Raw genomic sequence first — 24,256 nt, 5'->3', positions numbered from 1 at the left:
ATAATACGCTTTTGAGTTTTATCTTGTCGTCCCTTCAAGGTATCTCTGACCAAATCCTTTCACCAGGTAAATCACATTTTTCACCACTCGAAAAATCTTCGCATTTTCCTTCTAGACAGGTCGCCTATTACAATAAAATCACTTTGAAAAATTATTCGCGTTTTTCACCACCTAAAAACTCTTTGCATTTTTCACCTAAGCAAGTCACCCATTATAATAAGATCATTTTGAAAAATCTTTGTGTTTTTCACCTAGGCAGGTCGCCCATTATAATAAGACTACTTTGAAAAATCTTCATATCTTTCATCACTTTGAAAATCTTTCATTTTTCACTTATGCAGGTCGTCCATTACAATAGACCATTTCTTGATCTGGAAATCCATTATCACCATTCTTTTTTTTTCTTTACAAAGCTTACTATCTAAAGTCTCTAACGTGACTTTCTATCGTAAGCATTGTAAAAAGGAGGCAACTGTTATAATCCATTTCTGAGTTATTCCCCAAATTCACCTTTTTCTTTCCAAATAAATCAAAAAATAAAATAAAGACTAGCATTTTGGCAAAAGCAAGCTGAAAGGATTTCATATGTAGAAAAAAATTAGGCTGCAATTTTGGATGGAATTGAGAGCCTAATTGTAACCCATTTTACCTAAAACTGAAGAGGCAATGCAAATTTAAAGTCAAGTTACGTGATTATTGGACGAATCTGCATAAAAATTAAGTCTAAAGACATAATTAGATTTTTAATAGGCCAATTTGATTTAATCATGAGTCAAATTAAAGTTTAATTATATTTAAGAATTAATTTAGGTCCAATTGAAGGATTTAATTAGGTGCAAGGGCTTAATTATACTTTAAATGAGTCAAATTAATTTATTTAAGGGCTTAATTGGTGGAAAATTAAGTTTGGGAGCTCAATTTGAGGTTAATTGAGAAGATTAGAATTTTAAGAGACTAAATTTAATTTTTACTAAGTCAATTGATTGAAATCATGGGTAAAATTGCAAGAAAATTAGAGTTTTAGGGTTAATTAAGGGCTAAATTAAAGAAATTCACAGCCAAAGATCATTTTGAAAAAAGGCGTCAAACACAAGGGACCTAATTGGCTGAAATCAGGGGTGAAATTGAAGAGATTTGAAAGATTAATGGTTAATTAGGGGTTAAGTTGAAGAAATCCAAAACTAATGACCAAAACAAAAAAGGCGCTAAAATTCAGGGTTGAAATTGAAGTTTGTTAGGGGCAAAATTGAACAAAATTAAAAGTTTGAAGTTGATCAGGAGTTTAATTGAGCGAAATCAGAAATCGAAGAATTAAAATGAACTTTATCAAAACTACGTCGTTTTGGGGTTGGCTATTCATCTTCTTCTTCAGCTTTTCACTGAAAGCTTCTCGAGTGGCTTCCTACCCAAGACGTTAATGCTTCATCTCTCCACCAAAATAGATAAAAATTACATGCAAACAATGGCCTGACATCTCAGTACACCCCATTGTGGTTCGTTCTGGCATATTAACACCACAGTAATTATGGCACCGCCCTGAAGTGGTCAACCCGACCAGCCCTTTCCTACAACAAATCTGACAGTCCATGATTGCCACTTTGAACTGACAATTAGGATCCTTCTAGGTTGAATCAAAGGCGAAGATTTGACACCATATGAGACAAAATGTCCCTCTTCCACCCTTTATAAATAGAGGTAGATTTTATAGCTTAAGAGAGGAGAAATTAGAAGCCAAAGTTTGGAAAAAACAAATCAGTCTTTTCCCTTGTTTCCATTTTTTCTTCCCCCCACCACCTCTTCTTCCTCTTCTTTCGCCGCGTCGGCGCTGCCAGCACCAATACCAACCACCCTCCGATCTTTCCTGCAACACCAGGAACGACTCCAGCAACCGTTTGCCTCTGGCCAAGTAAGGTAACATTGCCTCCTCCTCCTCCTATTTCCCCCCCTCCCTAATCTAGAAAATCATGCAATGACTAGATAATTGCATGGTTGTTGGGTGGGGCCAGCAACCACGCGGGCCTGGGCTGGACCTGATAAAATAAAAGAGGGCAAGGTTTGTTAGGCCGTTAGTCGACCCAACCAGACCCGACTGGGTGCGATCCAGTTGACTGGGTCAGGCCTAGCCCATATATTTAATAATAATAATAATATTATATTATATATTATAAAAAAAACAAAAAAATTCAAAAAAAAATTAAAAGTCCTTTCAAAAAATTTGTGATTTTCTCGCATGTTTTCTACTAATTTTGCGTAATATTGGGTTATATATTTATAATGTAAGGTACAAATTCAGTATTAAAATACTTGATTTTCTCCGAAATGTTTCTAAAAAAATTGCAAAACAAATTGAAAAAATCTCAAAACTTTTTAAATTAATTTCCTCTTTCAAAAAAATAAAAAATATTTTGTTTTCATGCATACGGCCAAATACTAAAAGTTTTCCTAGAATATTTTTATTAAAAACAAAAAACAAAACATCTTTCTTATGTTTTAAAAATACAAAAAAAATGGATATCGTAACCAATTTATGGTTATCCATTAGGATTTGGTCAAAATATCAAAAACCCTTCACCAATCATTTTATATATTTTATATTAGGGTTTAAATGTAGACTTTAATATTTGGGGGTGTAAAACTACACAGTAGAGTACACCCTCAGGTATTAAAGATACAAAGTGTAAAATAAATACAATGCTAAAATTTGAATTTTAGAACGGTTAGGACTTCACCAAATAAGGTAGAGACTTTCTCATTAAGGAAAACCTACCTTAGATCTTAGAAAAAGACAAACGAATAGAAACTTAACTTAGAAAAATAATCAAACAATAATCTATCTTATCTCATGTAGGGTGCACTAGGGTGATACATCTTCCCCTTGCACAACCAGTCCCCTACCCAGACTCTCGCATACTATAAGTTTCTTAATAATCATAATACTAGGTGACGACTCCTGAACCTTAATCATAATTTTATGATTAGACCAAAAACTCTTTCTTTTCCCAATATAACACCTCTTAAGAGGCTCTTTAAAGCGCATCATTTCGACATCGCCACGCGACAAGATACATGAGTGATTAACTTTAGTACAAGTGAGATATTTTTAATTTAATATGCCATGTAGCCAATCGGTTGGTTACATGTGGAATTATTATATTAATGTAAATACATATTTTTTATTAATAAAAGTTTAATTTATCTTTAATATTCATATAATATTAGATTAATGAATCTAGAGTAAGATAAATTTCAAAGGACAAAAGCAGTTTGTTCTCATAAGTTGAGGTATAAGGGATATCTAGAACTAATATGTGAGTCCTTGTTATAAAACATATACAATGAACTAACCCGTATGATAATTTTATATGGAGAAATCACCTATATTTATGGAAAGGCTCATATGATGGTTGTGTAAGTGATCCTTAGACTTAAGATCACTAAGTCATCTTATATAGAGAATATTATACTTAGATCCTGCTACATGTTATCTTAATCGAGGTAATAAAAGGTCAGATATTGGATGTAACATGGACTATATGAAGGTATTTGAGTGATTAAAAGATAATTCATCATTTTAGGTGAATTACGAAAAATGATCCATGTATTCTCAAATAATACTAACTAATAAATATTTGGCAAAGGTGGAACGTGATTTGAAAAGACTTTCAAATCTTATTCAAACGATCAATGACTATTATGTAGAGAACAAATATTGTTTAACATGGCATGCTTTATATTAAATCAAAACATAATTGATGAAAGGATATTGATTACATTGAGAAACTAGTCACTGAAAGGTTAAGTCAAACCATTAATGACTTTTCTAATATTTGGAGGTCATGACATGTTGCACGATGCACCTGATCTTCAAATATAAATTAATCAATTGATAATAAATTAAATTGTTTAATTTATTTAATTTTAATTATATTTTATATTTGGATCAACATATTAGAAACCTAATAGGTCACACACATTAAGAACCTTTAGTCGGAAATTAAACTGTGATGATTTAATTAAGTATGATTTGATTAAAATATATTTTAGAAATTAAAGATTAGAATATAATTGATACATGGATTATATTTCTAGACCTAGAAAAATCAAGTAAGGACTTAATTGATTAAATTTATAAAATTATCCTAAAATAATATATGGATATTATTTAAGGGGTAAATAGATATTTTATCATTTATAGGGTTTTTAAGATTCCTTATAAATATAAAGCTAAGTTTATTATTTTGTAAGTGAAAAAAGAGGAGTGATTGTCTATTAGATAGAAAAACTATGCAAACACAAAATTAGAGTTAACACTCTCATAACAATCCCTCTATTCTAAATAGAGATTTATGAGATTTTTCACGGGTGGGTCGTGTGGATTACCGTTAGAGGCTGGATAATTGGACAACTTATAGTTTGTTACAACCCAACCTTTAAGGAATTATTCAAAGTCGAAGAAGATCACATCTTTAGATAATAAATCCCTAAACAACTCTAGATCTATCTAACAAGATCCTAGGGGTGAATAATTCTATTTCATAGTTTCTGCTCTATGTATGATATTAGGGAAACCCAACAAATACTATCTGGGCAATATTACACTTTAATCCTTCATCTCCATAAAAAGACTCATGGGCTATAAATAAAACATAAATCATTTAAATAAAAGGTTCAAAATCTCTATTCTCTACTAGATATTTATTTCTAGTGTATATCTTTGTAAAATTATTGTATTTTCTCTCAAAAATCATTAACTTAACCATTAGAGAAACTTCAAATTCACCAAATAAAATTTGTTTACGAGTAATAAACACCAGGCACCAGCCATCTCAAGAGGAAATGGATCAGAATTTCAAAACTAAAAAATTAACTAATTATCTAAAATATAAATCTTACCTTCAAGTGAGGGTAATGATTTGTGTTGTAATTTTTTTAATATTAATAAAATAATTATGCTTTCATTCTAAAAGTAAGTTACAAAAAATTGGTTAAAAAGAAATCATGAATGAACACGGGTACTTACTAAAATAAGGTGTCGTTTGGTATGGGATTAAGAAAATGGAGATAAATTCTTACGAAAGTAATTTTTAAAAACATAAAAGTTAGTTTTTGAAAATGTTTTGGTGTGTTAATAAATTAAAGAGTTAAGAGTTAATGATAGAAAATAATTAAGAGTGATGAGAGATGAATAACAAATTATTTAGTGTATATTTTGAGATAGAAAACAGCAGCACAGAAATAAATAATAATAATAATAATAATAATAATAATAATAATAAAAATTGTATGGAAGATAAAATTTACTCTCCAAAAACACAAAATTAAAAATTGAGAGTATACTATAATAGTAATCTAACATATTTGGATTATTAATTTTTCCCCTCCACTTACTTGTTATAAATACTCATTTTTATGTTTGAGATTGTAATTGCATTATATTTTTTAATTTTTGTTTTTAGTTTGAAATTATTTTTTAATTTTTTTAATATATTAATATTAAAAATAAATTTTTTTAAAATAAAAAATATATATTATTTTGATATTTTTTCAAATAAAAAAATATTTCGAAAAACATTATTCACCATATATTTAGGTAATGTTTGAAAATATAATAACGATTGCTTTTCAAAATATTTTTTTTATAAGAAATATATAAAAATAATATATATTTTTTTAATTTTTAAAATTATTTTTAATATTAACATATCAAAATATTTTAAAAATATTAATTTTAAATAAAAAAATTAAAAAAAAAATATCACAACTCAATTTCAACTTGATTTCTCAGCTACCTCAACAGTCACGAAGATGACCGACACCAGTCACATATAGAGCAGATTAAAACCTTACTGGACGTAGTGGCCTTCTAGTTTGATCTCTACTCGGCTTAAATTCCAAAAAATTGTCTATTGCTTCCTCTTCTCCTTCAAATAAACAAAACAGAGGGAGAAAGAAATGCACGTCTTTAACAGAACCCTCTTAGTTTTTGTTCCTTCCCTCTCATCATTTATCAAGAATCTCTCTTAAAATTCCCTTCTTCATAAACTGGTAAGGTGCGTACCGAACTTCTTTCTTTCTTTCTTTTCCTGATTGGTGTTCAAAGTTGTTCTTTTTTTTTAATTATAGAATTACATCAAGCTTGGATTTTCATGGATCAGTTGTTTATTTTATTTTATTTTACTTCTTTGAATGCCAGGAATGTTTCTTTAAGGATAAAAAAGAAGTGGGCTTTGTTTGTTTTCTCTCAATCTACTATTAGTTGTTGAATTTTCTTGCTCCTTGTTGTTTGTTGAATCTACTAAAGGTTAAAGAACTAAGAATTTAGAGTTGTTTTTTTTTAATGTTTTTGGGGTTAACGTTAGCTGAAAATTCGTTACGGTTTTTGTTAGGAGTGGATTTAGTCTGGCACTGTTGAATCGAAGGCTTAGGAAGCATTTATTCGAGTTTTAATTTGTGTTATATGGGTGATTTTGAGGTTGAGTCTGAAGGGAGGGTAGTATTTGATTTATTTCAGATTGTTGGTCTATTATTTCATTCTAAATATCATCGTTTGAAGGGATTGTTCTCTTGGCAAAGATGAACAAACATAAATGCATGGTTCTGGGAAACAAAAAATGTCCCCACACGCCAGCTCGTGCGCGAGTAAGCACATATGCGTTCAAGTTAACATTCATAAGCAAACTTGGATGCAAAATGAGGACTGGTGTGGTAGAAAGTTGTTGCAATTATTGAATCAGCTCTCTCTACATTCACATCCCTTGCAGCGCTGAAGTTGGTGGAAGATAAGAATTTGTATTTGTTAGATACACTAGAAAACAAGTTTTATGGTTCAATCTTCGCAACTGCATAACTGTGATCTTTGTTTGCAAGTTTGACTTAATACCTTAATTGGTTTCATGATCCATCATGCAGAGATTGAAAGTATAGGGCTCAGTTAGGGTAGCAAAAGGATGTTTGCTTGTGCATGAAGGTGAGTTCTCAGCTGTTCACATATCTAATAAATGGATAACATCTAGATTTGATGGTCTAAGATAAGAATTTTTGGGATAATTAACTTCTCTGGGTAATGATTGATAGTTTGGCATTAGAATTTGCAAATATACATCTTGTTCAGTTTATTGGTATGTGTCATGGTCACTGTTTGTTGTACAAACTTCTGCTTCTGCTTTGTGAACTGTAGCTGCTAGCTAGCTGGCATTGCATGCAGAGAATGCAAATTGATTTAAGGATGCAGCTTGCTCAAATAACATTGAAGGTTAACCAGTGAATGTATTTGTCTAAATGGGAAACAATGAAAGAGCAGCATGTTTGCTCAAGTAATCAATCCTGACAATTTTTATATTGGCAAACATGCGCTTATTTTTTGGGTCATTTTAGCCTTTCTTTTCTAGTTTTCACTTGAGATTACGAGAAATGGTGTTCTGTTTAGAAGCTCTGACACCATGAAGTCAATTTTTCATCATCCTCTTTTTCATTTTGGATTACTAACCCCTTATCCTGTTTCTTTCTAATTAGCTTTCTCCTTTTTGGAGATTTTAGCTTATTATGATGAAACCATGATATTATCTGCTTTGACATACAAGATTAAAAGCTAGATCTCTCTATTATACATAATCAGATTGCAGTTCAAGTAGAAAATGTATGCCAAACTGAAGCTGGCAGCCTAAATTACATGTAATTTAGTTTGGTTGTCATTCTGATTCTTATTTTTCCTTCCAGGTGAAATACTCGGAAATTATTAGCAAGAGAAGACAATCCAGTATGAATATATGGTTAATGTCACTCCTTGTATGGTTCAGCTTCTACAACCATTGAAAGTGATGTTGTTTGCATAGTCATTTGTCACCAATCAAAATGTTGAATTTTGCATCCAATTGCCTAGCTGGAAGTGTTAGTATGAACAATTCTACAAAGCCTACTCAAGTCCCATCAGAATACTCAGACGATGAGGCATCTTCTTTTAGCAGAGAAGAAGCTCTAGAGTGCCCAATATGCTGGGAATCCTTCAATATTGTGGAAAATGTGCCTTATGTTTTATGGTGTGGCCATACTCTTTGCAAAAATTGCGTCCTAGGGCTTCAATGGGCTGTAGTGAAATTCCCCACATTACCTATTCGGCTTCCTCTCTTTATTTCTTGCCCGTGGTGCAATTTATCATCTTTCCGCTTTGTTTATAGAGGGAACCTCAAATTTCCTCGCAAGAATTATTTTCTACTTTGGATGGTTGAGAGCAAGAATGGTGACAGAGACAAGTCTCCTGGCACCTTCTGTGAAGATCACCAACCGCACTGGTCATCAGACAGTAATTTAGCTCATGGAAGTCGGGTAAGCCGTGGTAACATCAGGAGAGGACACTATATTCATCACTCTGAACCATCAGGGACACACCATGATCATAATCATGTCAACAGTTACCTCAATGTGGAGAGAATACATTCTTCCCTTCAGAAATCACTGGCTTTCTTTGTTAGTCTGACAGCAAAGTTCCCATTGGTCATCATATTCCTTTTGATCATCTTATATGTAATACCTGCCAGTGCAAGCATTTTGGCCCTGTACATTCTTATCACTGTTCTGTTTGCCCTCCCATCATTTCTCATTCTTTACTTTGCTTATCCTAGTTTGGATTGGCTTGTGAGAGAAATCATCACTTGATATGCAATTTAGTGTCGTAATCTGTAACCATTGTGAATAGAAGTTTGCACCTAGAAAGTCGCACATCTTTTTCTTGGTGACGTGAACTTGGTAATTCAACGACTTTCCAGTCTCCAAGACTACATTCGTTGGCATCAAAGCTCCTCGGTCCCACTATCCCCCATATCTTCCATGGTTAGAAGCTCTTCTGCTCTTGTAGGATTTTGCTGGTGTTAGGGCTGTTTGTAGTGACAATGGGGTTCGGTGGTAATAATGGTCCCACCGAAGTTGTTTCCTTATGGATGTGCAATGCTCTTGTAAGTATCTGAAATATTAGTAAAGTGTGAGGGCTATCACCCAAAAGCTTGATTTCTCGGTTGTATCTTTATTATGGTTCTATTCGATTTGTGTCTAACTGGGAATTTTTTGTTTTATGATGGGTTTTGAAACAAAGTGATAAAAACCAGAGTTATTTCATTTCAGTCTTCTGTGTGGAAATACTATTCCAGCCGAATGCTTTTTGGATATCTGAAGCTCTTCTGGGAATACAGTTGAAATAGGTTTTTATCCATTTCCCAGATGTTACTTCTGAACAGGTCAAGGTTTTGTTTGTAGTGGACCGGTTCTTTACCTATCATGTTGGTGCAAGCAACTTGGTTCGCTTTGGCTTGAAAAGAAACTGTAGAACATGAGCTTTCAGTGTAGAATTGGTTGTCATCAAGCAGTCACTGGGTATCTGCTCTTGGTTATGCTTCGTGCGCATAGAGTTGTCTTAAAAATTGCCATGCTAGTGTGGAGTGGATGCTATCTGTGGGAACACATGGTGAACCTAGTGCCAAATTATGGCTGATCAGGATTCGATGCTACAGCATTGCCTGCATTCTTAGCTCTGATTTATTTGGGGGGTAACCCTCCTAAATTAAGGTCTTAATTTGCTACAGAAAATACTATTTTGATCCTTGTCTTTTCCCATCCACAATAAATCCCCAGAAAATCCAACGCATACATGGCCGGGGAAGTTCCAACTCTGGATTCTGTTTAACATTATGGACACCCCACCACAACCTTTAAGAACAACCATGGCCTGATAAAAAATTTCCACTGTTTCAACAAAAATGGCAGTAGCCCTAACCATTTCTTGCCCTAAATCCAAAACCCTGCAGAAACCATCCTCTTTAAAAGTCTTAAATTCTAGTTTTCTTGGTGGGCCCCTGAAGGATGTTTCTTCTCAGTTAAAGTCCAGAAGGGAAAGAACAGACAAGTTCAGCTTGGTGATTGCTGCTCCAAGCAACACCTCAACCAGCACCTGCACCAACAGTGGTGGCGGCGGTGGCAGGTTTTATCTGAACTTTACAGGGTTTCCTTTCCCTCTTGGTCCTTTCCTTAATAGGCGCACTATAAGGACTGAGGTAACTTTCTCTATCTTCAGCTTGGTTGTTAAGGATTTTGTTCAAGAATAATGGAGAATGGCTTAAGTTTTGATAATTATGACTTTAATATACTTGTGCACATATGTCCTTTGCTGTGTGTATTGACAAAACTTGTCTGTTTTCAAGTTTTATCACTCCCAGTCTGTTGTACTTGCCATCTCACAAAATTTATGTACCTGTAAAGTCACTGTTTGATGTATGATCTTGTTTCTGCTTTTTAATTCTTGATGTGCAAGTTAGAGGTGGTTGATGTTCTTGCTTGCTTGGCGGGCTTATACTTTATTCTGCATTGCTGCACATTGCTAACTATAATCAGGTAAACCATCGTTCTAGCAGGTGTTTTGCACTTCACATTTACATCAAACAGTGAAGTGGATTGGGCATTTGGAACCTTCTTCTTAGTTAATATGTTTTCCTAATACTGAAAGTTTTTGTAAAGGAAAATATAAAGAACTTATACTTTAGGAGGTCTCCAATAAATGTCTTTTATATAAAGAAACACAGGACTTCTTAACTTTGTTCAGCTACTTAATTCAATGCTTTATAAGGAAAGCTGTTTCAATTTCAATTTATGGTTGAACTTTGCTACTTCTTTACATACCATTAGAAAATTATGGAAGTTCTTTATTGATAAACTTCGAAAATCTTGTATTTGAAATAGCCCAGAAGAATGGCAGGTATATTAACAGCTTCAAAGAAGGATGCTTTTTCTAGCAATTTCTTTTCCTTGTAGAGCCTTTGGGTTCTACCCTGTTTGAGTTTGTCTCATTCTTTCAAAAACTTTAATATAAAATCACTTTGTAGAATTAAAATTTCATGAATTTATAAATTCTGCATTTGGAACTGGAAACCAATAAACATATATGGATAATGCAATCTGGATCATAGAACCCCTGAATACTGGAGTTCCATTCCATGACTGAATATGAGACCAAAGACTTCAGCCTGAGAGATGGATAATATGTTGAGTAAATTGTTCCGTTTCAGTGTCATATGCCTTGATAAAATGGGAAGCATCTCTAGATGAATTCGTGGAGCAGCAGTTCCTTCAAAATGAGGTCCTCATTTTAAACCCCACTTGGGGAAATGCCATCAGTCTAGAAAAAAAGAAATATTCTTTGTTCTGATTAAACTACTCCAATTAGTAGAGAAAGAGTTGTATTTGATATGCATGGAAAACATAAGTATTGTAAAAGGCACAATTCTTTTGTATGCTAATGTAAACTGTAGCTAGAAGGTCTGTTATCTTCTGTTTTATGTCTTTAGGCTGTGAAGGGTTGTATATGGCTATTCGAACAAGAGCAAGCATTAGGCTTCAGCAGCGTGTCAACTAACATTCGAATGACAGTCATCAAACTCAAATCTGGAGGATTATGGCTCCACGCACCCCTTGCTCCAACGAAGGAGTGTATTCAGGTTCTTTCTCGTTTACCTTTTTACTCTTTAACAAGATAATGTTAGTCTTATTTGTTGCAATGAAGGATTTGAGGTGTGTGGATTTTAGTTTGTTTCTGTAGCATAAGAAATGTCCTTTTGTTACCTGTTTTTGTTCAGTATTGTGAGGGCATTCAAGGACAGTGCCATATGCCATTGATTGCATTGTCAAGTCTGGTAATGGGTCACCGAGTAATAGGGGCAAAACTGATCAGTCTTTTATGGACGACCCAATAACACCACTTTTACCGATAGATAGCAAAATGGTGGATCCTTGCCATAAGTTATAATTGATTTTTTTGTCCTCAACTCTACAGCAGCATATGATACATGAAGTAGGAGATGCAAAATGACTATTCCTGTTGAACCTGTTAAAGGAGATGTAACATCTATGTCTCTGTTTACGTTGCCTACATATATGAAAACCAACAGTTGGATGCAAAGTTCCTGAAAAGGTAAAGAAACGACTTTGATGGAATGTTAGAGCTCTCATAGCTGGGCTGAGATGATTATATAGACCTAAAAAGTGAGAACTACTGACTATCACTCTGCCTGGTTATGGTATGCTGTGATTATACAGGCCTAAAAGGTGAAAACAACTACAGACCATCAATCTGCCTGGTTATAGTATGCCGTGATTGGTACTATCAAACCAAAAGGTAAACATATGATGAACACATCTGAATTATCAACCTTCTAGAGCGCATAGAGCCAGCCCAAGTTTTTTGAACTTCAGTGTGATCAGCTTTTTCTATATTATGACATATTTCTTGCTTGTTAAAATCGCAGATCAGGGATTGGATTAATAGTATTGTCCGAGACTGGAAATTCAAGAGGATAATTCCTTGCTCCAATTAACACAGGCAGGTCTGAATTTTTAGCCGCGTTTGCATTCCTAGATGACCTCTTGGGAGAGCGATATGTTACTCGGCCTTCACTTTCTCTTCTATTTACATCAATTATGGGGAAGGCGGCGAGTTACTTCCCACCGGATGACATGAAGACCTTATCATCTCTTGATCAGTTCTTGGTCTCGGTGGGAGCAGTGAAGAAGACTGTCTCAGGCCGGAAGAAGACAGCATGCATGACAGATAAATTTAGCCAATGAGTTTCGCTACCATAAATTTACACACATGTATATGCAGTGTTTGATAAATCATCATTGCCCTAGCATAAAATACATAGATTTGATGTCCCTAGCTTTAGATGTTGTAAATGATACGAGATTCAAAAGGTTGTAGTGTCGAAGTAGCCTTGTTCTTGGAGTGCTTTATACCATTAAAAGCAGATCATTCCTCCATCAAACAGGTTTTATTTGTTTTCTACGGCTTTATCTTGCCATTTAAGCAAATGAATGGTTATTAGTTACCGGAAACCCTAAGGGGTTTCTTCTGCTTAAGGACTATATCTAGTGACAATTGATTGAGAGCTATAGCTCATTGGCTGAGGCTCGAGTTTTCTAACAATGACAATACTAGTTGATACAAGTAGAGAGAGATATATTCATGGAACAGTGAGACTAATTTAAGCCTTCAAATGACTGGTTTGATTGAAACCAAAGACACCCATAATTTTCTAGTTGTTGAATTGCATACAAATTTTGCCAATATATATATATATATTTATGGGTCCAACACTCCCCGAAAGAGGAGATGACTCGAGGCAAAGGGCAGGTACGTTGAAACATTGAAAACAAGCAGTGCTCATCCTAATAAATTATATTGCGGGTGGAGGGTCATCTTCTTATCAACTAAAACCATCTTAAATTATCACCAAGAAATATAGCTTAACTGATTAAGTTATAGATTTGTTATCTAAAAATCATTTATTCAAGTTTTATAATTTTAGAACCACTGAAAACTTACATGGTTATTAATTTTAGGGTTTGTGAGATTAGTCGAGATACGCACAAGCTGACCCGAACACCCACGTTAATAAAAAAAAAAAAACAATGTCGAAATAATCCTGAGAAGTGTAGCTCAACTGGCTAGACTTTGAGTTTGCTTCATAAAAATCACTAATTTGAGTGCCACAAATCTCAGGACTACTTGAAACTCACTTGATCGTTAACTTCAGGGCTTCAGGGGATTAATCAAATTGCACGTAAACTGGTTGGACACCCACAATTATTAAAAAAAAAAAAACCATGTCGAGATTGAAATCCCATTCTCACAAGGGCACAAAGCACTCATTGATCAACATGAATAAGCATTTCATGGGGTAGAGCGAGAGAGATGAACACTAAAAGAAGATGCTCTGAATCTTAGAACATGGGGGACCATGAGAGAAGCAATACTCACCTCTTTTTCATCCTTGCCCATCTCATCTCAGAAATCATTCATCAAACATTGCTTTTCCCCCACGAAGGAATTAAGGGCTTCGGCCTTTAAGCCTGTAAAACTTGTTCCTTTCTTTCTCTGAAGCAGCTAGCCAACAAACAAGAACTAAGCTAGTTACTGTATGAACCAGAATATATTGGAGCTTGATCAATTAGGATGTATCGTGATTGATTTGTCCTGCCATCATGAAATCTGAAATCTCATGTATCACAATATTTCCATAAATCTTGATGAATTAACTATAGATAATACTCTAGATTGATTGAATTACTTGTCTTTATATAGAAAAAGGGAATACTTTACAGATTGTGTGTTTTCCATTAAGGGAAGAAATTCATGAGTTCGAGTAGAAAGCAACCAGATTATAAAGCCAAAGGAGAGCTTTATCTTGATGGCTAGCCTGGATGATAAGCATAATGGTCTAGCTTTGAGCCAATATGTTGCCTGTACAACTAGTCTTTTTCAAGTTACTAACTCACCCTTTACACAATTGCAAAAGAATTTCTTGCTTTTGCTTCGAAAGGAGAGTAAAATTTCTTTTGTTTCCTTCACAAAATTTGTGACCTGAGCACCATAGTTATTTTTGTCTATAAGTATGATAATAATTATTTAAAATATATTAAAATAATATTTTTTTATTTTTAAAAAATTATTTTTGATATCAGCATATTAAAACGTATAAAAACAACAACAAAAATTATTTAAAAATACATTTTTAAAATACAAAAATAAACATGGTATTAATACCTATATAGTTAATACGGTATACTTCACCAAACATCTTAAAAAAAAATATAATCTTGACTGACACACAAACTTACTTGAAGAGATTCATTGTTAAAGAAAATAACAAGTATTGTTAGAAGTAATAATCAATACCTTATGTTAAACTTGGAACAAAGAATAATGGATAAGATGTGACGTAGGAGTTTAGTAACACATTATATAATAATATTGAAGAAAGCTTAGAGTTGAGATTTGTCACACCATAAATTAGTATAATGGATAAGATGTAACGTAGGAGTTTAGTGACACATTATATAATATTGAAGAAAGCTTAGAGTTGAGATTTGACACATCCATAAATTAGTTTAATTCTCAAGAAAAGTAATTTTTTTTAAATAACTTTTTAAACTTTTCAATGTTTAGTTATAGTTAGAAAAATTAGTTAATAGAAAATACTTTCTAGTTAAAAAAAATCCGTTTAGTTTTCAGAAAAGTATTTTCCTTTTATTTTGGACGGAAAATATTTTTCAGAAGTTGTGAAAAATTTAGAAATGTCTTATTATTTGTTGATTATATCAAATTTGGTCCTCAAACTTTTAATTGCTATATATTTTGTTTTGAATCTTTTTTTTTTCAATTTCATCCTATAGAATTTGATTTAATTTGATTTTTATATTAACTTTGGTTCTTATTTTTATAATTGTTATTTGCTTTTCTCTTATTATTTTTTTAATTAACTTTGGTTCTTATTTTTATAATTGTTATTTGCTTTTCTCTTATTATTTTTTTAATTAAATTTTTTATCTATCAAATTTGATCCGCATTCTTTTGATTGTTAATTATTTAATTTAAAATAATTTATGAAATTATAATTATAATTATTTTAATTTCATCATCTTTCAACTTTTTTATCTGTTAGATTTGATCTCTATTATTTTGATTGTTATTTATTTTATTTGAGATCATTTATGAAATTATATTATTTTTTCCAATTTCATTCTCATTCAACCTTTTAATTTGTAAGATTTGTTACTTATTATTTTAATAAATTAAAAAAAAAAACATTAATAAATTATTTTTCAGCTCATTTTCAATGACATAACCAAACATTGAAAAGTGTTTCCCAACTTATTTTTTACGACACTATTAAATATTACAAAATAATTTTACTTTTCAGAAATTTATTTTTAAAAAAATTTATTTTCTAAAAAAAACTATTTTTTAGTGAACAAACAGCGAGAATAAACTTAAATTTCTATATTGAATGACGATAACATACATAATAAATAGATAGGTGATAAACGATCACCGCCTATATGTTTGTTTTGGTGATGAAAAGTAGGTTTTTAGGTGACATTGTCTCCTAACCTTTTATTATTATTTCTCGCCAAGAATGCTTTATTATGCAGCGAGAGAGACAAGCAGAAATGCCATTATCCAAGGATGGAATTTCATCATAAAATCAATCCTTATCTTAAAATTCATCCAATTACTTGAAATTCGTAAAATTATTATTATTATATTATTCCATTTGGCTTCACTATTCATGTGGGATTTCGATAACATTTTTCCATGGTTTACAAGAGATTTATACTGATAAAAGGTAAATGGACTGTTGTTCGCTTTTCAGGGTTGAAGATTGAGATTTCCCCACCTCGAAGTTTTTCACTCACTGTGATATCAGGAAATTCTTTTCTGCATGGTGCATTATTCATAAACCACCATCGATCATAACTAGATGTGTTTGGTTTGCAGGGTTGTAGCTTTTGTTCTCTTCATCTGTATGTGTCCTATCTATGGCTGAGCAGAGCATCAGTCTGGCAGTGACCCCAACAATTGCTGAGGTTGATGGAGGTGATTCAAGAGGAGGAGAGTGTTTGCTATTAATTATTTTTTATAATTTTTTTTATTTTAACAGGAGATAAGAAAGAAAATTATTCAGGTTATGATTTTGTAAATACGGGAGGCAACATGCATTCGATTCGAGAAGAAGGCAAGGTGTCCATTTCCAACAAGGATAATAAAGAAACCCCCAGATGACCAAAGTTTGGCAGTCTCCGACAGAGGAAAAGAGGACATCAGTGGTTGAAGGCCAAGCCTAGCCCCATTTCCAAGTAATAGTCCCGAGATCATCAAGCGAGAAGTGTCAACCAAATCAGTTTTTAGCCAAACTCATCTGTTCACAGAAGTCCTGGCTAAGAGGATGAAGCCAACAGGTTTATTAGCAAAGTCTTTTGACAGCCGAAGCTCAATGTTGAGAGAAGTTCTGGCTAAGAAAAATTCATCAGTTGTGTTGTCTCTGACAAAATCATTCGATGGGAAAAGTCCTGTTTCAAGAAGAGTTCTGGTCAATAAAAAAACAATGACACAGGAAGGGTCGACTAAATCAGCTGACAGCCAAGATTCAGGGTCAAGTGAAACTTGGACGAGGAAGAAGACATCAGCTGCGGGGAGTTCAGAGGTCAAGTCATCACCTAAATCCGTTGGCATCCAAGGTTCAGGATTAAGTGAAATTCAGACAAAGACGAAGACTTCAGCCGTTGGGAGGAAGAAGAATTCAGAGGTCAAGTCACCCCCAAGCATCACGATGCAGGATTTAGCATCATCTTCTGAAAAACCGAAGGTCTCTCTGAAACAAGTGTTGTCAAAATCTAAAGAACTGAACTCGTCGGCTAAACTTTTTTTTTTTTTTGGATTCGAGGAAACCTATCCCTGGAAAATATGGATCCAGATCAGCAAGTAAAATCCAAAATTGTCTTCTCCTGATGCTTCAAGAGTTTTAGGTGGCAGAAGGAATAGTGACATCAATATCAAACAGAGTAAGGGACCTCCAAAATAGCTGCAAAGAAAGTACAAGCATCCCCAAGGGCTTCATTTTCTCCTAGAAGATCAGTCAGTGGTGTTGCTAGAGGACTAGCGTCCCCACGAGCTTCATTGTCCCGTAAACCTTCTCTTATTAGAGTTGCAAGCCTAAATGCAAAGAAGCACAGGGGCTCGAAACTCACACCTCGGACTAAAGAAACTAATGCTAAGCAGCTCAAGATTAAGAATTCTGATCCTGTTCAATGCAGTGACAAACTTAATGAATCCAACGGCAACATGGTCCGGGGGAAAACGTGTATGTCATCAAGATGGAAGCTGACAACAAACATGTGGAGTCTGATTGTAGATCTTAAGAAAACTTAATTCGCCTTTTGATACATGATCAATTATTTTAGTGTTATTTTAATTACTAGTATCAAAGTAATATTATCACGGTACAAATACTTTTATAAATCTTATCAAGTTAATTTTATGAGTAAAAAATGAAAGGTGAGAAAAGAAAAAAGAGAAAAACTTTTTTTTTTTCAAAGTAAAACTTTTTTTTCTTTAATAGATTATGTCTCTATATATATAAGTAGAGGAAGCAGTTACTTCTTCTAATAACTCCTCTAAACATTTGGACCAGGCTCATTCCTTATAGGCGGACCCAGCCTAACCCAATAACCAACATCTTTCACTTGCCCATGAAAGACTGGATCTATCTAATACATTATATTTTAAACTTGCACAAGAATTTCATACTAGATTAACAGACTGTACGACCTCAATCACATAGTGAAAGGAGCTCCAATATAGAAACCTAATACAGGTCATATAGGAGAGACATCAACCTCATAACTAGTTACTCATTAAAGTGTACTACTATACCCCAAATATTTTTAGTTACACATGACTAAATATAATTCAATCCCTCAAGAATTTCATATTCAATCCATCCTTACAATTACAAGTATTCTAAACCATATCAAATTTATTTGAGTGATATGATCATGACTGGTGAATACAAGTAATAGATGTAGAATTAAAATTACTTCTTTTTTCGTATTCATTGTCATAACCTATTTTTGGGTTATTCCCCAAATTCACTTTTTCTCTTTCAAAGAATCAAAAAAATATTCGAACTAAAAACAAAAAAATCCAAAAAAACAATAGTAGTGAGAAGAGGATGTTGGAGCACCCTGAAAATGGTAAGAATTTGGTTAAGGAGGTTCAAAAATATAAAGATTGGAATTTGATATTATATCGTTGATCGGTGAGAGCCTTATTGATGAAGAAAATTTGATTTGAGGAAGAAAAGTACAAAATCAGATGTTTATGGACTCAATTAAATTTTATTGAAGGTTTAATTGAATTTATGGAGGGTTTGATTACAAGAAAAATTGATTTTTAAGTCAATTTGGGCTTTAATTGGAAGAAATTAAAGTTTTGGGGTCAAATTATAATTTTTTAGAGTTGATTTGGTCAAATCAAGGGCTTAATTGCATAAATATTGAAGTTTAATGACCAATTAGGGACTTGATTGAAGAAATCTAACACCAAGGATCAAAATAAAAAAAAAAAGCACGCAAATTGAAGGACTGATTTGGAATCTGACGTGTTTTAGTGCCAATTTCGGTTTAAATGAAATGGCGCGTTTTGGTAAAAACGACGACGTTTCATGCATTTCACTAGAAAAAAAGAAAGAAAAAGAAAGAAGAAAGAAGTAAACGGTGTCGTTTTGAACAATACCATAAGTCTTCTTCTTCCCTTGGACGCGCAGAGGACAGGTGAAGAAGAAGATTTTGTCCCCCTGCATTTGCTCCTCTCCCTCTCTCTCCCAAAACCCAAAAAAAAAACCCGACAGAGCCCCCCACTTGTATGTAAGTACTGCCCACACCTCTCATGATGAAGAATAGATAGAGGAGCCCTACGGGCGGCTGAGGCGACTGCACAGAGGCGCCTCAGCCACCCTACCCTGTCTCCAAGATGGGACAGAGGCAGGGTAGTGATTGGTACTTAAAAGTTTATTTTTATCAAGGTTTTGTATCATCATTTTGCACTTGAAGTATCAATAACTCCTTAACTAGAGCATGTTTATAATAACATGTCTAATAATATAAGATACCTTTAATTTATGGTAAATGTTCATCTTAAATGCAGGCTTATCACATAATTCAAAGGATTGATTGATTTATTTAACTATTGAAAGTGAAAAGACAAAGAGAGGGCTAAGCTTAAAGAAGAGATGATGGTTCAATTCAAACTGAAACACTATTCGGTTATTGGATCATAACTGGAGTTGTAGAAATTGGATTTAGGTCTAGTTTATATGGATGGAAAGCTAATACATACGCCTAAAACTTTTATGAGAGTCCAAGACTCAATTATGCCGTTTGAGAGTCCAAATCATAGCATCAACGGAGAAGTCGGAATCTGTCCTGCAGCCCAGATATTGTTCAGTGTTCAGCCCATATCTCGAGTTCTAGAAGTCCAAATGCACTGATTCTTGTTTTTTTTTTTTGGAAAGCTGAGACAATTTCCCAGAACTTTCATGGGGACTATCTGTTTAAATTATGATGTTAGCAATGATGTTTTGTTCAGACAAGAAGATAAGGATTGTCACCAAGTCAAGATGTGGTCACCCACTCAATAATTAGTCATCAAATCAATAGTTCTGAATTTTGGCCTATAAAAGGAGGCATTTTTCATGCATTTAGGCATCTTGGTTTTCAAATCAAGATCATATTCTTGCTTTCTTTCTTTGTATTTTTGTAATATTTAAGTTTTGCTCTCATTAATCTCTTGTTAATGCTTTTCATCATAACTATGTTCTTATCTAGTTTGTTTATGTTTCTCTTCTTAATCATGTTTAGCTAAGTTTATCATGTCAAGATGATAAGGGTACACTAATGTTGTAAGAATAAGTATAATATAAACTCAACATGGACTTTAATGTTTGATACTAACATGTTTTGTATTTGTTATCTTATTCACTCTTAATACTTTGCTTGTTAAATGGTTAATCTAGATTTATGTTGTATAACCCTTAGTACAACAAATACTTGGCACTTTCATAGCCCAACTGTATGGTATAACCGACATATGTGCTATGAAAGGAACTTGATTTGTTGTTAACATAAATTAACATCATGAATACCTGACAACATTTACAAGTATTAGCATTATTCGAATAAGATAACTAATGTAATCATGTTAACAATTTATAATCCGATTGGAACCTCCTTTGTGTGTGGTTTCCAGTCGAGTAATAAAAAGAGTTTATACTATATTTATTTGAAATACCATTAGTGGATCCTTTAACCTTGACAATTGTTTTATATTTGTTTAAATCCTTACATCAATATCACATCTCAAAGCTCTTTTCAACTCCTTTTCTGTTATTATCTATTTCTTTATTTGTAGTTTATATAGTTAACCTCCCTATGGTTCGACCCCAGTCTTGCCGGGTTATTTATTACTTCGACATTCCTACACTTGGGAAAAGACATCAACTCTTTGATCGTGTCAAGTAGCTCCTCTCTCTCCCTTGGCCTCCTATAAATAGAGGAGAAAAAGGAAAGAAAAAAAGGAGAGGGGGGACAAATGTGAGACAGGGGGAAACCAAATAGAACAAAAGGGGAGGATGAATGGGAGAGAGGACCAAAAATGGTTTGAAAAATAGAGAAAAAGGAGGGAAGATAAGAATAAAGGGGGGAGAGGCAGAGAGAGAAAAATAAAAGAAAAGAAAGAACAACAAAGGAGACGAAAACAGAGAGAGAAATGAACTGATAAAACAGAGGAGATTGAAAAAAAAAAAGAGAGGAAACAGAGATGATAGAAATGAGAGAAACACGGTAGAAAAGAAGGAAGGAGGATAGAAGGGAAGAGAAGAACAGTAACCTCGATCTCTCTCGCTCTCTCTTTCCAACGTTTGAAGCAGTACCATTGCCGCAACACCACTGCCATGCAGAATGTGAGCCACTCCAGGTAATTTTCTGTCCCCTCTTCTTTGTTCTCTTCATTTGCATGCAGAATGTGAGCAATTCACGTTCTGCAGCCAAGATGAAGAATAATTAGCTCATTATTGTGCTACGCACAGTAACCAGCTAATTATAATTACCTGGTTACTGTGCTCAGCATAGTAACCAGCCATTTGTTCCTTTAGGCTGGACAGTCCAGCCCACACGGCTGAGCTGAGTCCAGCCTTGTAGAAAATGGGTTCTTTTTTGGGCCGCTTTCATTTTGTAGAAAGTGGCTCAGTTTCCTTTTGGGCCGGGTTCGGCCCATCCTAACCCAAAAAAATTCAATTTTTTTTGAAAGTTTGTGATTTTCCCGCGTATTTTTCTACTGAATTTTTCTTAATATGGGTTTGTATTTTTATACCGTAAAAATATAAATCTGGTATTAAAATACCCGGTTTTAATCCAAACATTAAAAAAAATGTTTTTGTTTCATGCATACGACCAAGTCTCTCAAAGGAAAAAATCATATCATATTTTCATACAACAAAAATTCAAAAAAACAAAAATGTTTTAGCATGTATTTTAGTTTTAATGACCAATTTATTAAAGTCACGAGAACTTGGCCAATATTTCAAAAATCCAAAAAATATATTTTGCTTTGTTTTAGTATCAGGTATTACGAATTTATACATAAAACGTATTTCCGATATTAAAAAGATAGTTCTTTTGTTGATGTTAGAACGATTAATTTTTACCCGATAAGATAAGGATCTTCTTACCGAGGAAAACTTTTCTTAAACCGTAGACAGACCAATAATTAGAAATACGACAAAATCATAGCATATATCAGACAATAAAACAATGCAGCTTACCTTACGTAGAGCGTATTTGGGGTGTTAATACCTTTCCTTTACGCAACAGTCCCCGTACCCGATCTCTGAGACTAGTTAGGGTTCCAAGTGACCAAAATACTAGGTGGCGACTCCGCACATGTGTGATAAAAGACACAATACATGAGGGTGGAACGATCACCGCATAACCTATATTTGCCCGAATAGACACAATACATGAGGGTGGAACGATTGTCACGACGTCGCACACGTGCGACATTCATATCAATCAGATCTGAATTAAGTCATTTTCTCAGAAGTGTCCCTTTAAGTTGAATCATTTCATGACCATAGGATATACTTCTAAAGTAATAATCATTTATACATCACCTCATGACACAATTAAACACAAAGGGTAAGGTTTTGAAATTTTAGATATGATCTTCAGGACTCACATAATAAAGAAGTAGGGATCCATTCTTTATTCCTGTAATGGTCATTAGCACATGTAGTATGAAATACATGTTATAGTGGAGCTTACTCTTTTCTTTTCTGAAGATAAATAGTGTATGTCGTTGCTCTCCTTGTTAGAGGAAATACATAATACGAGTCTTAGTCTTGTCGCCAAAAAAACATAGACTACAAATCAGAAATTCTCATTTGCTTACTATCATTAGTGGCAGATGAATAATTTCATACTCAACTTCAATCATAATAAACACATGAATTGTGGGAATTCATTCATGTTGATTCTTTTATTTAAAAACCTCATCTTAGTCACAACCAAGGTGACTTTTTAATAATTTCTTTGAGTTAAAATTGCTCTCACTACACCCAAGTTGTTTATTGAGCATTAAAACTCAAATAATCTCATCTTTACTCACCTTACAAGCGCTAGAGGTGATTGCTCATGTGAGTGAGCCAATCTAAGTCTATCGACATACTTTAACAAATTATACTATACGATACTCATAATTTATTTCATAAAAAAACAACGAATAACATGATATACTTATGGCATTTATTCATTATTCAATCATTGTAAACTTTTGTATGATCCTTAAAATTAGTTATATTGCTAATTACATTTTACATAGGCCAAGGGATCTCACATGTCTAACAAATACATCCCTTGTTATTGGTTTTGTGAGTGGATCTGCAACCATAGATTTTGTAGAAATGTGTTTTAGGATCACGTCATGTTCAGTAATTGCTTCTCTAATGTAGTGATATCTCATCTTGATGTGTTTGGTCTTTCTATGGTATTTTGAATCTTTTGTCAAAGCTACTGCAATAGTGTTATCCTAGTAAATTATCACTAGGTCTGATGCTGATTTGACAATTTTCAAATGATACAGAAAACTTTTTAACCAAACAGTATCTTGTGTTGCTGCGGAACAAGCTACATACTCAACCTTCATAGTAGATAAGGCTATGCAAGATTGTTTCTTACTCCTCCATAGTATTGCACTATTATTAAGCAAAAAAAGCATATCTCAAAGTTGATTTGGATTGGTCAACATCTCCTCCCTAATTAGCATCATAGTAACAAATCAATCGTAAATCTTTATTTGCTTGGTAACATAGCATGTAATTAAAAGTTCGTTTTAGATATCGTAGAATCCTTTTTATTATCATTTAGTGTTTCCGACTAGAGTTTGATTGATATTGGCTAACCAATTCAATGACATAACATATATTAGGACGTGAGCATATCATTGCATACCTCAAACTACCGACGACACTGGCATAAGGTACTCTGGACTTTTTTTTTTCTAGAGTTTTGGGACACATATCACGGCTCAAGCTCAAACTTTTATCAATAGGGGTGTTCATTGGATTGCTATCTTGCATGTGGTAGTGCTCTCATATTCTTTTAATGTAAGTCTCATGAGTTAAACTAAAAAGCCTTTTAGAGTGATCTCTTATGATTTTCACACCAAGAACATAGCTGGCCTCACCCATGTCTTTCATTTCAAAGTTTGATGATAACCATCTTTTAGTAGTTTCAATCATCCTTGTTATTTCCAGCTATTAAGATGTCTTCTACATATAATGACAATATTATAAAACTATTATTATAATGTTTTAAATACACGCAA

The 24,256-nt window shown here is 33.5% G+C and overlaps 2 protein-coding genes and 1 long non-coding RNA gene across 13 annotated transcripts; 2 read left to right on the top strand and 1 right to left on the bottom strand.

The window, feature by feature from the left end:
• The first annotated feature begins 5,794 nt into the window (after nucleotides 1-5,794).
• LOC7463053 (uncharacterized) lies at nucleotides 5,795-9,113 on the top strand. 4 transcript variants are annotated; one of them, XM_006384256.3, is made up of 3 exons: nucleotides 5,795-6,045; nucleotides 6,910-6,967; nucleotides 7,717-9,113. In XM_006384256.3, exon 3 carries the CDS (start codon nucleotides 7,852-7,854, stop codon nucleotides 8,650-8,652), a length of 801 nt encoding a protein of 266 aa, XP_006384318.1. In that variant the 5' UTR covers nucleotides 5,795-6,045; nucleotides 6,910-6,967; nucleotides 7,717-7,851; the 3' UTR covers nucleotides 8,653-9,113. The 4 variants fall into 4 exon arrangements, with proteins under 4 accessions (XP_006384318.1, XP_024455761.1, XP_006384317.1 ...); XM_024599993.2 differs by having other exon boundaries at nucleotides 5,795-6,050; XM_006384255.3 differs by lacking the exon at nucleotides 6,910-6,967.
• Nucleotides 9,114-9,364: 251 nt separating this feature from the next.
• Nucleotides 9,365-12,982, top strand: LOC7463052 (uncharacterized). Of its 8 annotated transcripts, none has more exons than XR_002981529.2 (4): nucleotides 9,365-10,040; nucleotides 11,328-11,477; nucleotides 12,076-12,154; nucleotides 12,285-12,982. XR_002981529.2 is itself a non-coding variant. In XM_024599995.2 (3 exons), exons 1-3 carry the CDS (start codon nucleotides 9,747-9,749, stop codon nucleotides 12,351-12,353), a joined length of 513 nt encoding a protein of 170 aa, XP_024455763.2. In that variant the 5' UTR covers nucleotides 9,365-9,746; the 3' UTR covers nucleotides 12,354-12,982. The 8 variants fall into 8 exon arrangements, 3 of the variants coding, with proteins under 3 accessions (XP_024455763.2, XP_024455765.2, XP_024455764.2); XR_008059092.1 differs by having other exon boundaries at nucleotides 11,816-12,154; XR_002981528.2 differs by having other exon boundaries at nucleotides 11,813-12,154.
• LOC112327318 (uncharacterized) lies at nucleotides 12,111-14,198 on the bottom strand. The gene is made up of 2 exons (XR_002981537.2): nucleotides 13,796-14,198; nucleotides 12,111-12,550 (listed from the first exon to the last, which is right to left on the bottom strand). It is a non-coding gene; the product is annotated as an uncharacterized LOC112327318 (long non-coding RNA).
• Between the last annotated feature and the right edge of the window lie 10,058 nt (nucleotides 14,199-24,256).

The sequence above is a fragment of the Populus trichocarpa genome, chromosome 4, assembly GCF_000002775.5.
Source record: "Populus trichocarpa isolate Nisqually-1 chromosome 4, P.trichocarpa_v4.1, whole genome shotgun sequence".
Lineage (NCBI taxonomy): Eukaryota > Viridiplantae > Streptophyta > Magnoliopsida > Malpighiales > Salicaceae > Populus > Populus trichocarpa.
Note: the sequence above shows the minus strand (reverse complement) of the source record. Positions and strands in the feature narration are given on the sequence as shown.